The 20,256-nt window shown below is 38.9% G+C and overlaps 1 protein-coding gene and 1 non-coding gene across 5 annotated transcripts in view; both read right to left on the minus strand.

Annotated features, from left to right (window-relative positions):
- LOC135081515 (microtubule-associated protein Jupiter) overlaps positions 1-20,256 on the minus strand; it is a 202,967-nt gene that overhangs the window by 181,003 nt on the left and 1,708 nt on the right. For 3 of the 4 annotated variants that reach the window (XM_063976238.1, XM_063976237.1, XM_063976242.1), the window contains exon 2: positions 13,275-13,370. The exons of the other annotated variant lie outside the window; for it this stretch is intronic. In XM_063976238.1, coding sequence (XP_063832308.1) covers positions 13,275-13,370 — 96 coding nt within the window. The remainder of the gene's footprint in view (positions 1-13,274; positions 13,371-20,256) is intronic. 4 annotated transcript variants of the gene reach the window in all.
- Trnas-aga (transfer RNA serine (anticodon AGA)) lies at positions 16,995-17,076 on the minus strand. Its single transcript has one exon. It is a non-coding gene; the product is annotated as a tRNA-Ser (tRNA).

Here is a 20,256-nt window from a genome sequence, read left to right on the forward strand (position 1 = left end):
AAAAACTGACACGCGTCCGTCCTCCGTAAGCGCCACCGCGCGACTGATTGAGATTGTCCAAGCCGTCATGGACGATTTTTTCCACATTTTTTAACATAGTAACTAAATAAGACGCAATATAAAAATTCCATCCGTTAAAAGCCCTCAAGTTATTTCTGAACTTTAGTTTAGTAAAAGATTTAGAATCTCAAATCGCTTATTTTAAAAATAAAACCATAATTAGAAAACGAATAGAGGTAACTTTGGGAATTTATTCTATCGAGTCAACTTCATCAAATCGTGTTTCCATCCGTTAATAGCCCTAGAAAATATCCTCAACTATGCCCAATAAAAATCTTAGCCTTTAATTTTACTGTTTAGTACCTCAAAAATGAAAAATGAAAACCTCATTTTCGCCATTTTCTCTGCTACCCGGCCTTAAGCTCAGACTTTAAGTCAAGAAAAGCTTATAGGCCAGTAGAATCAAACACAAAAATGAATTAAATCGGAAATAATTCCTACTAAAGATTTTAGTGCTTTAATGGCTTCATTAGTTGCCCATAAAGACTCTCCTAGGTTTTCGACTTCGACGGAGTTGTGCTTAAGTGGTGGGGGCCCCCGAAAGGGGCGCTTTTTCGGTTTTCCGGTTATACCGCGTAAAGGACTTACCCTATCGAAATGTGGTCTTCCTGACGGTTGAAGGGCATTTAATCCTGCATTAAATAAGACCAAATTCATATGTTTTGAACAAACCGTTCTCGTGCAAATGTTCGGCGAAGTAGAAAATATGTGTATAATTAATGACCCTCTCCACGTCCAATGGCTCGTTACCCGTAGGCTTCCAAGTCTTGAAAAGGAGCGCCTCAACCAGTGTAACCCTATCAAGGCTTACGAGCTGGATGCGCCTATCCTTGTTCGTCCCAGCCGTTCCTGAACTGCGGTTGCTGCATCTCTTCCTGGCACTCACCTGAACGACTGTGGCTGCCCCTCTTCCTTGTATCCTCCTGCAGGACTACGTTGCCTAGCCGTATTCATGGTATAAGGTTTGACGCCAAAAATCAACAACAACAAGTTCATATTAAAATTACGCTGTCGCCCAGTATGAAGATCGCTGACTTGCTGCCCTACATTAGTGCAATGATCCGAAGTGCAATTAGTGAAAGTGACGTCAATCGACATTTTCCTAAAAACTATAGTTCATTATTTTATCATTCCATAATCATACTTCGATTAGGTCTCATCTTGTTTAATTATAAGTAATTCATGTAATTTTCTAATTTCTAATTAAATCTTTTATAAGTATATTCGGTTTTTTTTCGATCCTCCGATCGCAGCTAACGTATTTGGCGCAGTCGGTAGGATACTCGCGGGCCGGTTCGCGAGAGTAGATCTTTCTAAATCGCGTCGCGAGTCGCCCGGGAAGCTGTCAAGATTCCATCAACGAGTATCCTGAATCTACGAACCTGCTGCAGACCAGGAGGAGAATCCAGAACTCGATTCACGGAGAGAACCAGAATGAAATATATGTGAGTACACTTGAATTGATCTCGTGTTGCTTTCCTTTTATCATAGTGTTTTAGATCCTTATATTATCCTTTGTGTGTTAATCTTACAACTTCAAGATTTATCACCCTAGAGCCAATAGTCTCCGCGAGTCTGAATCCCGTCAGGCTCGCCAGTGTCAATTAGATAATAGTAGAAATATAGATTTAAATCAAAGTTTAAATAACTCGTTTGACGAAATGTCTCACGAACCAGACACGATATTCAAGGCCCTCCGCCTAGTCCCGGATTTCGATGGGAATCCCAACGTTCTGACAAGGTTCATTAACGTTTGCGATCAGTTAGCAGTAAAATATTTGAGTAACGCCCCAGGCAGTGAGTTTTCCAATCTTTGCTTAATAAATGGCATATTGAATAAAATAACAGGACCCGCTGCATGCACAATCAATTCCAACGGGATACCTGATAGTTGGTTAGGTATTCGTACTGCCCTTATCAATAACTTTTCCGATCAACGGGACGAAACGGCTCTGTACAATGACCTCTCTTTAGCCACTCAAAGTAACAAGACGCCGCAAGAATTTTACGATCATTGCCAAACTTTATTCAGTACGATAATGACTTACGTGACTTTACACGAGACAGTACCTACGACTGTACAGGCTTAAAGGGATCTTTATAAAAAGGTCACCATGCAGGCATACGTTCGTGGACTCAAAGAGCCCCTGGGATCCCGTATACGCTGTATGCGCCCTCCTACAATAGAGAAAGCCCTGGAATACGTCCAGGAGGAACTCAATATAATGTATCTCCAACAACGTAACGAACCCAATAAGATTCATGCCACCCCTAAAGTGGCAACACAAACCCTGCCTTCATTTGCTCCGCCACCACGGTACAATCTCCCGATGCCAGTGCCCAACTGGCCTGTTCCCGTAGGACAACAGCCCATGAGGCCTCCGCCTCAACCCTTCAAACTCCCAGCACCAGGCGCACCTAACATGCGTATCCCAACGAATACTCAGAGGATGTTTAGTGCTCCACCTCCTAATTACAACCCCCGCAGTAATATGTTTCGCCTTCCACCCCGAAACAATCAACCACAGTTTCAAGCCCCTCAACCTATGAGTGGTGTCCAACGTTTCACCCCAAGGACACTGCCGCATTCCCAAATGTTGACTGGACATGACTGGACTAAGTCAGGGAACCCACCTCCAACAAACTATTTTAAAAGCCGAGAAATGAATGTGAACGAATGTTTGACAAACGACGACGGCTACTCATATTACAATAACTACGACCTTTATCATGACCCAGTTTACAATTACTATTGCGATTATTACACTAGCGATTTACCCGAGTCTACTCCCGAATTAATTTATTATAATTCGACTGACGAATACCAGACGACTGATGAAAATCAACCACAGCCAAGTACTAGCCATGCTGAGCAGGATTTTCAGGAGATCACGACATTAAAAAAGCAAAGATAGAAGTTAATCTTCAAACACAGAGGCAACTTCCGTACATTCAAATAGCTTATCCTCCTCTTAAACTATTAATAGACACAGGTGCAAACCAATCCTTCATAAGTCCCGAAGCTGTTCAGCAATACTTTGCTAATTATCCCTTAAACTTTGATCCGTTTGAAGTGACAAACATACACGCAACTAGTAGAAATAATTACTCTATAACGTTGCCGTGTTTTCCTGAGTTTCTTGATAAAGATAATATGAAGCTATTTGTATATCGGTTTCACGATTACTTCGACGGTCTCATCGGCCTAGATTTATTAAGTAAATGGGAAGCTCGAATCGATCTAAAAGAAAGCCAACTTTTGACCCGTTTTGCCTCAAACCCTATTCATATGTACAATTCACGGAACGTGAACCTTTACGAGGATATTATTCCAGCAATGTCCTCTAAAATAATTAAGGTTCCTTTAGATTTGGCTAACGGCGAAGCACTCATCCCGGAACAGATAATTTGTAACTGCATCATTCACGAGTGCCTTACAACCGTCTCTAATAACCGTGGCTACTTAGAAATAGAAAACACCACGGCGAACGATATAATATTCTCACTTGATAGCCCCGCGCACGCTGAATTATTTAATATAGAGTGCACTCGCACTCAACAACCAACGTCGCGCGCTGATGACGTCATCTCGCGCTTACGTACCGAGCATTTGAACGAAGAGGAAAAAGCCAACTTAATTACTCTTTGCTCTCGCTACGCGGACGTTTTTTATATTGACGGTGAGCAATTAAGGCCGGGTAGCAGTGAAAATGGCGAAAATGAGGTTTTCATTTTTCATTTTTGAGGTACTAAACAGTAAAATTAAAGCCTAAGATTTTTATTGGGCATAGTTGAGGATATTTTCTAGGGCTATTAACGGATGGAAACACGATTTGATGAAGTTGACTCGATAGAATAAATTCCCAAAGTTACCTCTATTCGTTTTCTATTTATGGTTTTATTTTTAAAATAAGCGATTTTAGATTCTAAATCTTTTACTAAACTAAAGTTCAGAAATAACTTGAGGGCTTTTAACGGATGAAATTTTTATATTGCGTCTTATTTAGTTACTATGTTAAAAAATGTGGAAAAAATCGTCCATGACGGCTTGGACAATCTCAATCAGTCGCGCGGTGGCGCTTACGGAGGACGGACGCGTGTCAGTTTTTTGGTCGTGACAGTTCGCGATTTGTCAATATTTTTGACAATGATGACTTTGATGAGTCACAGTATAATAATATCAGTGTTACTGGAGAAAGCTTAAATTCAATTCAATTTTGTCTACCTATTGAAATTTAAATCGTTCGCATCCTTTTAAACGAAGACTCTACTCATGATACATAGTACATTCCTCAAATATGAGACAAAACCAATGAGTTAAAATTACATTTTAATAGTACCTACATACAATCGTCTTACACTCTTTAGAAGAGCACACTGACACAAATAAATAATAAAAAATACTGTCTAAGGTCTGTAGCTAAAGGTCTAAGCTGCAAGATAGAAGAATCTTCTAGACAAAAAGATGGCAGATGCAGCAGATGTCAACGGATTTAAAACTTGGAGTTCATGTGACTCCTTCTAGACTTGAGTCTCTAGAGCGTCCCTTCCTCCACCATGCGTAAAAGTTTTCCAAAAATACTGTCTGAGGTCTGTAATAAAAGTCTAAACTGCAAGATAGAAGAATCTTTTAGCCAAAAACATGGCAGATGCAGCATATATCAACGGATTTAAGACTGGACTGGCACCACCTTGCAATGTCATCCTCTCATTGTTATCTGTAATGTAAATTATTTTTAAAATGTATTTAAAAAATAAAAATTATGTTCGTTTTATTATTTCAATAATCTGACCTCTCAACTCAACTACACTACACAAACACCTTTGTTCGCAACTGTACTGACGAAACCTCGATATTATACCGTTCATTTAAGATGGCAAGCTTTTTGCTGCGGTAATGCACTCCAGGTAACCGTGTGTGATGCTTATTGCTCATAGTGATTTTCGATACAGAGCCCCGTACATACGTTATACATAAATTATGGAAAGAAAACACCCAGACCAATACAAACAAATATGTATGCAATTTTAGTATGATATTTTTATTTATTAATAAACATAAAGACTGAACAAAATTGATGCGTGTACTGATTAATGTAATTAACCACATGCAAAGCTTTGTGAATTGCAACAACTAATTTATTATCCAAGCTCTAAATAATCGCTACTACGAGTAACTGATCATAAAATGTTTTTCCAATCGCTCAAGCTCCCGAGGATCTACACATAGGTCGGGTGACGTAATCTTGAAATTCTTTTAGCCGGCGCGGAACTTCCGGAGGTTCGGGTGACGCCACGCCTCTTTGAACCGTGTTTACTTTGGCAGTTATATTCTATGTTTATTCAATTCTAAAATATATTCCCAAAAATTTTGAAAGTTGTTTTAATTTGTATCACTTGGATATGATTTGTATTAGAAAGTGCTGTGAGTGTGACGCTTGAACGGAAGGAAGTCAACCTAACCTAACCAACTGCGTATTTCTAAACTGCGTATTTCTATACTGTGTAGCCGCGAGAGCTCTTTGGCGCGCTGTCTTCGGCGAAGTATTGCGCGCGCAGATTTTGACAGCGCGAAATACCTACTTTAGCAGAAATACCAAGCCTTAACATTCACAAATAAGATTAAACACCGTATCAGGACCACCGACGAGGTCCCTGTGCACGCTAAGAACTATCGATATCCTTTTGTTCATCGAGAGGAAGTTAAGACTCAGATAGGAAAGATGTTGGAACAGGGCATCATCAGACCCTCCGACTCAGCCTGGAGCTCACCCATCTGGGTGGTGCCCAAGAAAATAGATGCGTCCGGCAAACAGAAATGGCGACTCGTGGTTGACTTTCGCAAACTGAACGAAAAGACAATTGACGACAAATATCCCATACCCAATATCAATGACGTCTTGGACAAGCTAGGGAAATGCCAGTATTTCACCACACTTGACCTGGCCAGCGGCTTCTACCAAGTGGAGATGGATCCCCAAGATATTTCTAAAACGGCCTTCAATGTCGAGCATGGACATTTTGAATTCCTTCGAATGCCCATGGGACTTAAAAATTCTCCATCCACATTCCAGCGAGTGATGGATAACGTCCTTAGAGGCCTCCAAAACGATATTTGCTTAGTGTATCTCGATGACATAATTGTCTATAGCACATCCCTCCAGGAACACATGGTAAACCTGGAAAAAGTATTTCAAAGACTTCGAGAGTCCAACTTTAAAATTCAGATGGACAAATCGGAGTTCTTGAAGCTGGAAACAGCTTACCTTGGCCATGTAATCAGCAGGGACGGTGTTAAACCAAACCCTGACAAGATCTCCGCTATACAAAAATATCCAATCCCGAAAACCACTAAGGAAATTAAACAATTCCTTGGACTTCTCGGTTACTACCGAAAATTCATTCCCGATTTTGCACGTACCACCAAGCCTCTGACTCAATGTCTAAAAAAGGGTAGAAAAATACTACTCACTCCCGAATACGTAAATTGCTTTGAGAAATGCAAGACTCTTCTCACCAATGATCCCATTCTTCAATATCCTGACTTTACTAAAGAGTTCAACCTTACAACAGACGCTTCAAACGTGGCTATTGGAGCCATATTATCCCAAGGTCCTATAGGATCTGATAAACCTGTGTGCTACGCTTCTCGAACACTAAATGATAGCGAAATTAACTATAGCACAATCGAGAAAGAACTCTTGGCCATAGTGTGGGCTACGAAATATTTTAGGCCCTACCTATTTGGTAGAAAATTTAGGATACTGACTGACCACAAGCCTCTTGAGTGGATGATGAATTTAAAGGAACCAAATTCACGTCTTACTAGATGGCGACTGAGACTGAGCGAATACGACTTCACAGTGCAATATAAGAAAGGCAAAATTAACACCAATGCCGATGCTTTGTCACGAATAGAAATTCATCTAGGCGACACTAGATCATTAATGGAAGAAATTGACGAACTTAATTCCCTATTAGGCAACCCGACCGAGGTTGCCCTCTCTAAACCTAATTCTTCCACTGAGACTGTACATACTAGCCACGAACACCCGATACTAGAAATCCCGATAACTGACGAACCCCTGAATAAATTCAACAGGCAAATACATCTCACTATAGTTAATGATGTTAAACGAAAACCCACTGTGACCAAACCATTTGACACACACACACGAACAAGTATACAGCTATCAGAAACAAACTTGGAAGAAGACTTAGTAAATGCTATTAAGGAATACGTCAACCCCAAAGTTAAGACAGGACTCCTCATTAGCCCCGCTCTCGCAATGTACTCCATTATCCCCATAATACAGGACAAATTTAAGGGCTCTTCAATGAACCTAGTACTAACTAAATCAGAAATAGAAAACGTCAAGGAATATCTCCGCCAGCAGGAGATAATTCGTCACTACCATGATGGCAAAACTAACCATCGTGGCATCAATGAATGTTATTTGTCCTTATCCCGAAAATATTACTGGCCCAAGATGAAAGACCAAATCACTAAATTTATTAACGAATGTACCATCTGTGGTCAAGGCAAGTACGACCGAAATCCTATTAGACCTCAATTTAATCTTGTGCCTCCTGCAACTAAACCCTTTGAAATAGTTAATATGGACCTATTCACGGTACAAAGTGAAAAATATGTCACCTTTATAGATGTCTTTACTAAATACGGTCAAGCATACCATTTGCGTGACGGTACTGCCCTCAGTATACTACAGGCTTTATTACAATATTGTACTCACCACGGAGTGCCCGTGACGTTAGTAACTGATAATGGTACTGAATTCACCAATCAGTTATTCTTAGAATTTACTAGACTGCACAAGATCAACCACCATAGAATCCTAGCCCATTCCCCTAACGATAATGGTAACATTGAGAGATTTCACCTGACTCTCCTAGAACATCTAAGACTCCTGAAACTACAGCACAAGGACGAACCCGTTGTGAACCTTTTGCCATATGCGCTTATAGCTTACAATTCTTCCATACATAGTTTCACAAAATGCAGACCATTTGACTTACTTACTGGACATTTTGACGCTAGAGACTGCCTAAATATCGACATAACTGAGCACCTTTTACAGCAATACCTTCAGAATCATAGGGACCGAATGAAGATAGTTTACGATATAGTTAACAACAAATCCCTAGTAGACAGAACAGCCATTATAGAGAATAGAAATAAAAACCGGGAACCTGAAGTACAATATGCTCCCGAGCAACAAATTTTTATTAAAAATCCTTTAGCTGAACGTCAAAAGGTAGCCCCTCGCTACACTCAGGATACAGTATTAGCAGATTTGCCCATTCATATTTACACATCAAAAAAACGCGGTCCCATAGCTAAAAACCGCTTGAAACGTATCCCTAAAACAGCTAATTTGTTACAGGATACTACTAGGAATGATCCTTCGGATCACTCGGTCTCAAGAGATAAAACTTGAGAGCTTAGCTGACGGACCAGGACTACTACCCCACAAACTTGGACCCATGAGATTGACTACTCACCATCATACATTTATACAATATGTTCAACTTGACCTCATCCAAGAAAAAGTCGACTCCCTACAAACCCAACTGACGAGTTACAAGTCCCGACTTATTAACGATACACACTTACTTTATGAGACTCAAATTGACTATTTAACTGAGAAGCTTGGCAAAGTATCAGTACAATTAAAATCATTAGAACCCAACCGCATTAAAAGAGGTATTGTAGATGGCCTTGGATCCGTTATAAAAAGCTTAACTGGTAATCTGGACCATTCTGATGCAATAAAATACAATAAAGCCATTAATCTTCTTAAAAGTAACCAAGATAAAATTGTCTCGGAACTTAATAATCATATTAGCATTAATAAGGAATGGATATCCGAACATGACAAAATTTTGACACAAATTGTAGATAACCAGAATAAAATTAATACAACTATTGAATTAATATTGAAAAGCAATGTATACAACGAAAATAGTTTAGTTAAATATGCCAGACTTGCTCAACTCTTAATTATAATAAGCGAAAACGTTGAAGACCTTGCTCAGGAACTAATTAGGTTAGAAAATAGTTTAGCTTTTATCCGTGCATCAAGCACACACCACTCTATGATCGATGTGGACACTCTTAGATCTATGATAATCAAACTTAAGAATATCTATGGAAATGAACAAGTATTAAATCTTGAACTTAGGCAATATTATGATGTCATTAAACCAGGCTCATACTACACTGATAATCAGATAGTTTTCATATATAAATTCCCAATAGTATCCAGGGAAATATATAGCTTCTATCATCTATCCATAGTCCCTAATAGAAATAATCAGGCCCTAATCCCGACCTATCCTTTCCTAGCAACAAACGAGATTTCATTCATGTACATAGAGACAGAATGTCCGAAGCTCAGCAACTGGTATCTCTGTGGAGACGCTACTCACCACCAGCTACGCAGCAAACCTGATTGCATCAACGAGCTTATCGTCAATCAGATCCTGAAAGAAAATTGCGAATTCTCTACGGTCACCCTGAAGAAAGAAGCCATGGAAAAGTTGGACGACCAACACTACGTCTTATCTTTTCCACAACCCAGCAAAGTCCAACTCCTCTGCGGGAGACGAGACTACACCACACTTCAAGGAAGCTACCTCATTACGATTCCCGTTGGCTGTCATCTTAAAACTACAGAGTTCACCATCACCAATGACAACGACGAAATAAGAGGACAACCTCTGAAGCTGACAGAAATCCCATCTGACACGGAGAAGCAAATCAGGATAGCATCCCACATCAACTTGAACTCCATTGACCTGCAAGGACTACACAGACTCCAGGACAAGATCACTATGGAAGCCCCGATCAATATCACCGATATCCCACTCGACGTATATCACACAACCATCCCATTTTATGTGATACTGCTTGCATCGAGTATACTTGCAATCTTCATCGCATACCGGCGCTTCAACAAGAAAAGGAAAGATAGCCAGACTAAAAAGAAGGAAGAGCATCCAGCACCTTCCGGAGATCAGCAACATCATGACGCGATCCCGGCAACATTTTCACTCAACGTGATAAAATAGTTGCCGTTCTAAGGGGGGAGGAATTACGCTGTCGCCCAGTATGAAGATCGCTGACTTGCTGCCCTACATTAGTGCAATGATCCGAAGTGCAATTAGTGAAAGTGACGTCAATCGACATTTTCCTAAAAACTATAGTTCATTATTTTATCATTCCATAATCATACTTCGATTAGGTCTCATCTTGTTTAATTATAAGTAATTCATGTAATTTTCTAATTTCTAATTAAATCTTTTATAAGTATATTCGGTTTTTTTTCGATCCTCCGATCGCAGCTAACGTATTTCGCTGAATAGTTTTGTTTGTTTGTTTGAACGCGCTAATCTCAAGAATTACTAGTTTGATTGAAATAATTATTTTTGTGTTGAATAGCTCATAAATTATTTATGTAAAAATATTATATTATACTAGCTTTCCGCCCGCGGCTTCGCCCGCGTGGAATTTTGTCTGTCACAGAAAAACTTTATCGCGCGCGTCCCTGTTTCAAAAACCGGGATAAAAACTATCCTATGTTCTTTCCCGGGACTCAAACTATCTCTATGCCAAATTTCATCAAAATCGGTTGCGAGGTTTAAGCGGGAAAGCGTAACAGACAGACAGACAGACAGACAGACAGACAGACAGACAGACAGACAGAGTTACTTTCGCATTTATAATATTAGTTGGGATTGGGATTCATCGTCATCATCATTTTCAGCCATGTAAAATTATTGTGGATATAAAGTAGGTAACTAAATTCTCCATTTTACACTATTAAGTCTCATACTCCTTTTCATAGACAGATGGTATATTATGTATGTATAAACCATATAAGGACAATAGTTATAGTTATTATATTTCCCTAATTTCTGATATTTATGTAGGTTTACAATATTACAACATTTTCACCACCTTATTCTCTACCATACACGTGCGTCTTCCTTCTTTTTTTTCCTTCTTTTTTTTCAAGCAAGAGCTGAAAATCAGTGTTCTGCTCATTTCAGAGCAGTGTCTACACTGAGCTCTCTGCTTTTTTGCATCGCTGCGGCACACTTATACCTTAGCGCGCAGGATTTTCTTTCTTTCTCTTTGTAATGTACTATATCTTTCCTGCTACTCCTGTGTTTATTAATCTTACGTTTTGCTTCTTGTGTGTCAATGTGTTTTGCAAATAAACCATTTATCTATCTATCTATCTATCTATCTAAATTGAGGAAGGCTATAGGATATATACAATTATTACTCTACAACTAATAGCAGTAAAGAAAAATGTTGCAAGCACGGAAAATAGTATTTAAACTATTTTCACGCGTACGAAGTTGATTTTGTGGGGTCGAACCTTGGACCAGGCATATGGCTAAGCAATGAAATCGTACAGGAGGGTACAAGGAAGAGGGGCAGCCACATTAGGTAACACAGAGTCGTTCAGGAGAGTGCCAGGAAGAGGTGCAGCAACAGGTGCGAGGTTAAGGAACGGCTGGGACGAACAAGGATAAGCGAATCCAACTCGTGAGATACCTTGACAGGGATACGCTGGTTAAGGCGACCCTTTACAAGGCTTGGGAGCCTACGGGTAACGAGCCATTGGACGTGGAGAGGGTCATTAATTATACACATATTTTCTACTTTGCCGAACATTTGCACGAGAACGGTTTGTCCAAAACATATGAATTATGCAAGATTAAATGCCCTTCAACCGTCAGGAAGACCACTTTTCGATAGGGTAAGTCCTTTACGCGGTATAACCGGAAAACCTAAAAAGCGCCCCTTTCGGGGGCCTCCACCACTTAAGCACAACTCCGTCGAAGTCGAAAACCTAGGAAAGTCTTGATCTTAAAGCCATTAAAGCAATAAAATCTTTTGTAGGAATTATTTCCGATTTAAAATCTAATTCATCTGGCCTATTAATGCTTCATCTCTTTTGTGCATAGAGTCAGAACTTATGAAAATTATTTCATAGGTACGTCGATATTAATTAATGATTTTGCAAATTTAAAATCTCGCAAGAAAATAATGTAAAACTTATTTGATCTCATTGTCTGTCACCATTAACTGAATTGTTAACATGTTATATTTTAATAGAAATTGTTTGTATTGTTTTTAAACTGTTAAGTCCAATAAAAAATATTTATCAAAAACAATGTTTACTGACCACACATTTTTAAGTCATGCCTTTGCCCACCTTAGGATTAGTACATACTGCTGTTTTAAGGTCAACATTAAACTCTTCGTTACATAGCGGGTTGCAATAATAATCTAGTAACTGACAGAAATATCATTAAGTTCACAATCATACTAATAACGGGATTAAACTAACGTATTGAATTTCAAAAGTCAGTAGGGGCGGCAAAAATTGAATGGCCTACTAGCGGCAAATTTGTAAATCCGCCACTGTTATAACTAGTGCCGCTACGGTTGTATGTACAAGGGCGCTTTCGGTTTCAGCCGGACGTTAGTCGTCTTTTTGCAGGACCGCACACGGAAAATTAGGGTTTTCGAGAATGAAAGATCCGCTAGATGGCGGGACGTGGATGTGGGGTCTGACTGCTGCGTGATTGGTGGATTTTGACATATCTGTCAATGTCATGTCAAAAATAACCAATCATGCTGCATTTGGACTTCGCGTCTACGTATTGCCATCTGGCGGATTTTTCATTCGCGAAAACCCTCATTGTGTGACAATGCGTTAGAATAAAAACAACAATTACTAACAGAGAGTGTGATCTTGCAAACGAACGACTGACATTCTGCTCAAAACGTCTAATTAGAAAACGCCCTAAGGAATACAACTACTTATACGATTACGAGAGCTTTTCGTGTTCAGTGTGCTTACCATGAGTTTACTCATATGTCAAAAAATCTATGAAGAGTTTATTTAGTTCTTGAAAGTAGCCGCTAGCGGCGCTGTACAATTTGTCATACGCAGTCGCTACTCGCTAGCGAGCACACCTAACGTAAGCTCATGGTAAATTGGTAAGTACTATGGGTCTAGACAAAGTGCAAGACTAGTAAAATCGCAAACCAGTCGAAAAATGGTCGAAAGGCCTTTTTTGTATGGAGTTATGACGGATTCGATTTTCGATTCGTTCAAAAAGTGCAACTTTTCTGTGTCTGGGGGGCTGTACAGACAAAGTGACATTCTCACCCGCGTTTCGGCACTCCGGCGCTCGTGATGCTCGTCTGCCGCAACTCCTCCGAGCTCAACTCGCCCACACTCGGGCACTCCGACGCCGACAGCGTTCTACGGAGAAACGGGACGGGTCAGGAATAGGGGAAAATGGGGAAGGGAGAACACACTTTGAAAGGCTTTACACAAACGTCACAATTGACATGCTTTTCCAGCTGTCACTACACAAATATTAGTAGTTTTTATCTTATGAAATGCCTATAAAATAAAGTCAAGTCCATACTTCTAGCATATTGGTTTCACCGGTTTCCATAACCAGACTTCAACTATATCTTTATGCTTAGCCACGTAATGAAAGCCTTAAATCAGTTTGCATTTTCTTCAAATAGTCGGTTTACAACCGCTAAGAGTAATGTTCATAAACGTTTCATCTCAAACACGATGTTTACTCACCGTTTGAGTATATAAGAATCAATCATCTACGACCATTAGCAAATGATTAGGTAGTGGTGGTATCGGGCAAGGCAGTGGCCCGGGGCGACCACGGTAGCATGAAACCGCATCTCCATTACAGCTCATTAGTGCAGGTGAAACTTAGTCATTTCCCTGGTTGGGTAGCCGCCATTTTTATGTGACCCACGACAATAAACAGGGGTTTGTAAGACTTGTACAAGTTGAGCATCTTTTTAAACTTGAAAAAGAGACGTTATTGTGCGTCTAACCGGAATAAGTAGAGTGGTCATTTTAAAACTTTTTAATTAGCTTTTTCTGATCATTCCGTGCGAGCGTTTTTCAAAAACGCTGATAATTTGCTGTTTTAATCGTGATCAAACCCTACTTTTTTACGAAATATACGTACACTCTTATCATAGTTATTAAGCTAATCCTAACCGTTTAATATTTCCCAGGCGTACGTGTGAAATACCTTCATATTATAATATTTTTAAGTTTTATTTGACTGTTAAAATAACAATCTGAAAGCGGCGCAACTAACGCCAAATCATTTCGCACAGGCCATCCGAAGCTGGCGACTGTAATAACAGCGGTCATCAAATATAATAGGCCCAATTACCCCGCGCTACCCGCGTCACGGTGACCGACACTCCGCGATCTTATTCCGCCGTGAAAGTGACAGTTGTTTTTTATACCCGCTATTATTTATCCATTTACTATGATATCGATCTTTTAACCCGAATTGGCGTTTATCATCAACCGCAATAAATTCGCGGGGGCAATTTAAAGCTACAACTTTATGACGTGACAGCAATGTGGTAGTACGCCATTCATTAGTGGTTTACAGTTAGAATAAAATATCGTTATCGTTTCTTTATTATGGCTTAAGGAGTTATAGTGAACCAAATTACACTTTTCTCTTTTTATTGTGTGCCAACACTGCCAACCTTAATAATTAAAAACATATTTCAATTGGTGTGTTGTGTCGTATAAATCTTAACAGAAATCCATGGATTTTTACCTGGAACTACTAAAGGATTAATTTTAACTGTGCTATAGTCCCAAATTTTCACCCTAGATCCAATCTTTCTCAACCTTACTTTCAAATAATATCAGAGATGGAGACCATATCTGATAGCAGCTGGACGAAGATTGGGGAGATTGGGATTTTAGGAGAGTCTTATGTCATTTAACTGCCATAGGCTGGCATGAATGATGATGATGTATTCAAAAAACAATACAGTGGTACATAGAGCCGCCTTTTAAGTCGGTTAATAAGAAATTCAGAGCCATCGTAAGTAAGATATTACAGGCACACGGCGCAGGCGCAGCCCGCCCACACATCCGCGCGGATTTGCCCCGGCGCGGCCATCATCGTCTGCTAATCTGCTTTATGTCCATATCATCGGTAATGCCACATCATTGGACTTCCTCTAAACTTTCAATGATCTTAATGACTTATAATGACTAGAAAGAAGCATAGTAGGTACTTCGTGTATTTTACATCCTATTTTGTTTGGGTTAGATTGTGGACTAGCTAGAATCTAGCTACACAGTTCATCTAGCTGCTAGATGAACTGTGTAAAACGTTCAAGATCAAACTTTTTTAATTTATTCACTATATCCGTGCCCACGGGTTCCATAGAAGCGTATGGAAACTTGAAACAGAAACTTACCTAACCACTAGGTTAAGTGTAAAAACCTCAATGACCATCTTTATTCTCACTGCTGAACCTCAAAACCATTTCCGTAATGCAAAACCACCAGTATTACTGAATTGAAACACTATTTTTAAACCATAAAACAATCCAGATCCATCCAGCCTGTTTGTACCTACAGAAGTTTTATAAAGGAACTTTGTCCCAGAAGTTACTTAACAATTCTTTAAATAGTCAACTGAAAAACATTAGAAAAAAATTGCGTTGAAACAGTCAAAATTAAGAGCAAATAATTCTTGATACGTTCCTATGAAAGACGTAAATAATATGCCATTCTTTTCGTGCTCTGGTCAGAACAAATAAAACCGAAGTATTGTATGGCTAGCACTAATTGATACCATGGGCCTAAGACCATTGTACGAGTGTTAATGAACAGATCGTAAAGAGGAGGAACGATCAAAGGAGCCTTTTCTGAATAACTTGCCGTTTTATAAATGTTGTATTGTATAGTATACAACAAACTTTGAGGTAAAAGGTATTTCTATTTGCCCCTTTTAATGCTTTTGGAATACAACTAATAACACATCGCATTAGGTTGGGTAAAAAATATGATAATTAATGGTTTTCATTTTGAAAATTGTCAATAATACCTGATTTTCGAATGATCGAATGATACCATGAGCGAAGAGGCGGGCAGGCGGCTAGGAGTAGCGGAGCATAATAATAAGTGACGGCTTCCGCGAGGGCAACATACTCCTTGATTTTCATTTTGAAAATTGTCAATAACTCCATCATTTTCATTTTGGAAATTGTCAATAACTCCATAATTTTCATTTTGAAAATTGCCAATAAGTAATTCCTGATTTTCGAACGATTCCAGTTAGTTCTACCAGGAACGCAGAGGCGGGCAGGCGGCTAGGTGTAGCGGAGCATGTAACGGCTTCCGCGGGGGCGCGCCTCCATTGTGCGCCCCGAGTAGAGTTGCCAGATCCGTTTCATTTATATAGGGACGACACATATATTTAAAAAGAAGCGGGATTGGGACAAAAAAATCGGAATGTTGATCAATTCATAGCTAAAAAAATTTCAGAGAGATCAATCAAACCTCTTCAATAAATAGATAAGTAGGTACAATTAATTTCTTTTTACATAATTTACATAGGTATATCATTACATATTTTTGTTTGGCCCAAAGATTGACTGGAGGAGAATACCATATGGTACGTATTTTATTGCCATATAATTTGCCTAATTTTATGCACAACACTTAAACAATTTGAATAAATAAAAAGAGCGATATTCGGTTTTCCTGCTCAGGTATTCAGGATGTTTGCCGGGACTCATCATGGGAGGGTAAAAAATGGGACGTCCCGCTATAAATGAGAAATCTGGCAGCACTAGCCGCGCGCAAGGCGTGACTGTCAGCTTCTGAACCCACCGCTGCGAGCTTTTATTTGCACTAATGGCATGTTATAGAAAATTAATTAAATAAACTTTAACACAGAACAAATACTACTTTAGATAAAGTTTGTATCCAGTGCGTCTTATCAGAATACCGGCGTTAGACTAACATTTAAAAAAATAGTATTCAAATTATTTTCAGAAAGAAAAAGCTTAAAAATGTTTTCGCAGTCGGTAGGATTCGAACCTACGCTCCCAGAGGGAATCTGATTTCTAGTCAGACGCCTTAACCGCTCGGCCACGACTGCTTCGAAATTACTTCGACATTTCGCGTATGACTTTCGATTTTGACCGTGATGTAGAGTCTTATTATAAAAATCCATTCACCCACACCCACTCAAAGTTACAGTAGCAGCCAATTATGCAACTGTTCAAACATTTATTGAAGTTTAAATACTGCAAAGAACTACTAAATAAGTAGGTACATAAGCGAAACGAAGATAATTGTTAAAAAAATGCATGTTATTGTTTAATTTCCCCACTCATTATTATTTAATACTAGCTTTCCGCCCGCGGCTTCGCCCGCGTGGAATTTTGTCTGTCACAGAAAAACTTTATCGCGCGCGTCCCTGTTTCAAAAACCGGGATAAAAACTATCCTATGTTCTTTCCCGGGACTCAAACTATCTCTATGCCAAATTTCATCAAAATCGGTTGCGAGGTTTAAGCGGGAAAGCGTAACAGACAGACAGACAGACAGAGTTACTTTCGCATTTATAATATTATAGTTGGGATTAATTAATGATTTATTCATAAAAGATTCATAGACATAAATATTCAGTAGAAGTCATTATTACAAAACATTCGTTTTATTACCGGTGCCATGCTGTCTTCCAAAATTAAAACTAATCATTTCAGTGTGCCGCATGCCGCTCCGCGAAGTATCTCACAAAGTAGAATTATTTCCAATTTGATAGTAATTAATTCTCGTATATTCTTATGCATGTGCACAGAATAAACACTAGTACTAGTACTTCGTAAGTGTAGAGTTTAAAAAATGCAAGTAGATTCAATTCTAATAATAAAATTAGCAGTAATAATCTTGGCAGGTATCTCTATTAATAGGTACCATAGATATTAAATGGTAATAATTGTCACAATATCTCATAACAAACAAAGTTTGAATTTTATTGTAGCGAATGGATGCGGCGCAATCTCTACATAATGATAAAAACGAGAATAAGATTTCTAGATTATTTTGTACCTTAAAAGGCTTTGTGGTTGTAAAATCTCTGATAATTAGCGAAGCAATATTGATAAGTAGGTACATCACACTGATATTAGTATGTAAGGTATGGATAAAGTAGTTTGGTTGTCCCCCGTGCCATGTGGCAGTGAAGGGTTAAAGGCCAGCCGCACACGGATGGACTCATAATCCCCTCGCAGACGCGCGGCTTCCCGGAACGTGAACCCGGCTATCCTGTTACACACTGATAGGGTTGATAAACTTTGAATTTGGTAGTTGACTGACACCGTTGACCAATAATTTCAAGACAACTTCTATTTTTAAAAAAAAAAATTCTGGCCATAAAAATGCAATTAAGTTTCCAATTTTCTGTTTACAGAACATTACCTTACTTTAGTATGGTGTGTAATCAATGATTTGTTGAGTTTGCGAACGTAGTGGAACCCTTTGCAATAATAAAGCTACGGAGAGTCGAGCCTATAATGTGACGTCAACTTTAATGTTGTTTACGACGAAAAGGTCGACTAGGCAAGTTGATGTCAGAGACCATAGGTGATAGAGAAGAATATTAACAATATTGTAACCATACATGCATATAAGTTTGGCAATTTAGCCTGAAATTCTGAAAACTCCCTATTGCTACATCATACCAAATTCACAACTATTTCCTACTCAATTATGTTGTAACAAGATAAAATTACAATACCTTTGCACAGCCCTAAGTACCCTCGTCATGTCTGAGCCCTAACAATCCTATTAGTAACGACAAAAGGGAATGCACAGCGTTGCAATATTCACGACTCTATTATTATTGAAAGTATCGAGTAGCGTAAACAAGACTACTTGAAACCCTTCTTTGTAACATTAAGCAAAGCCGGCGAAGGTAGCTCCACTTACTTGCGAAGGCTTTCCCAATTACTTCCTACAAACAAAAGGAAAACACTTAGAGATTTAATGACGTTAGCGTCAAAAGATTGTTTCTAAGAATCATTTTTATTACAGGCAGAGATTTTTATCGATTTAAGCTTCAAAAGACGAATCAGAGAAAACTGTTTTTTACCATAACTTCCAATGTAAGTTATGTTGTTTCCAAGTTACATACGAGATATGAATTAAAAAAAATACACTCGACATCAAATAAATCGCACCTCCCGCGACAAGCATTTTCAAACGTATGCATCCCCACTTCCCACCAATATTGGCACCATTTAAAAGTCTAGTTCTAACCTTCATTTCATTAAAGGAAAGGTTTTTACCCCAAAAATGTGACTTTAGAAGGATCCAGAGTCACTTCTTCAAAAAATAGGTAGTTACGCTAGAACCAACTTTTATGGCTATAAAACTGTTAAGTTGGGATTAATCGCTATCCATCTGTTAAAGAGGACACGTGTGATCATTATTTGGTTTTATAACCATAAAAATTGGTCTAATTTATCCCATAGGTGGGCCCAAAGTGAGGTATTTTTTCAAGTCACATTTATGGTATATGTTAATCATTTATTAAGAAATTAAATGTGTTTTTCTTTAAGGATATTTATTGGGCTTTCAAATAACACCAATATTGTTGGGGCACCATGATTGTGTCAGAAGAAAATCGTTAAAGTTCGCGTCGCGGAAGGTGCGGTTTATTTGATGTTGAGTATATATTGCAGTTGATAGAGCAGGCAACAACATCATTGCATCATTGCAACCACTGAAAGTGAAAAACCATTTCTGAAAACATGAGACGTCCAAAAGTCATTAACCACAAAACAAAGGCGTTAGTTGGTACCTAATTGGTGAACGTTTCCTAGGACATGTACCACAGGAATAACCTGTGGGAATAACATAAACATTGTCAACCCAAAGAGAAAGGTCACTCAGCGAATCAACAAAATTATTGTGTTACAATCGAAAGGATACAATTCTATTGTTCTATACCGTTGTTCCTTGCAATCGCACGTGAATTAGCGCAGCGAATTATCAAAGAAAATTGTCCGACCGATACAATGCTATGTCGAAATCGTAATAACTACCCGAAACACCTGGTATCATGGTACCCCTCTAAAAGGCACGACAATGTCCACTTACAACCTTTAGTTTGGACTGAAACCTTTTGTGTATCTTCAAGGTGGGGAAACTTGGCCGCTTATAATTCATACGTTTGACAAAACGGTTCACAATAATTCCTAAATTGGGCAAATGAACGACTCAAACATAAACAAGAACGTTGTCTTCCTTTATTGGGACACTCAAGGCAAATG

The sequence above is a fragment of the Ostrinia nubilalis genome, chromosome 20, assembly GCF_963855985.1.
Source record: "Ostrinia nubilalis chromosome 20, ilOstNubi1.1, whole genome shotgun sequence".
NCBI classification, from domain to species: domain Eukaryota; kingdom Metazoa; phylum Arthropoda; class Insecta; order Lepidoptera; family Crambidae; genus Ostrinia; species Ostrinia nubilalis.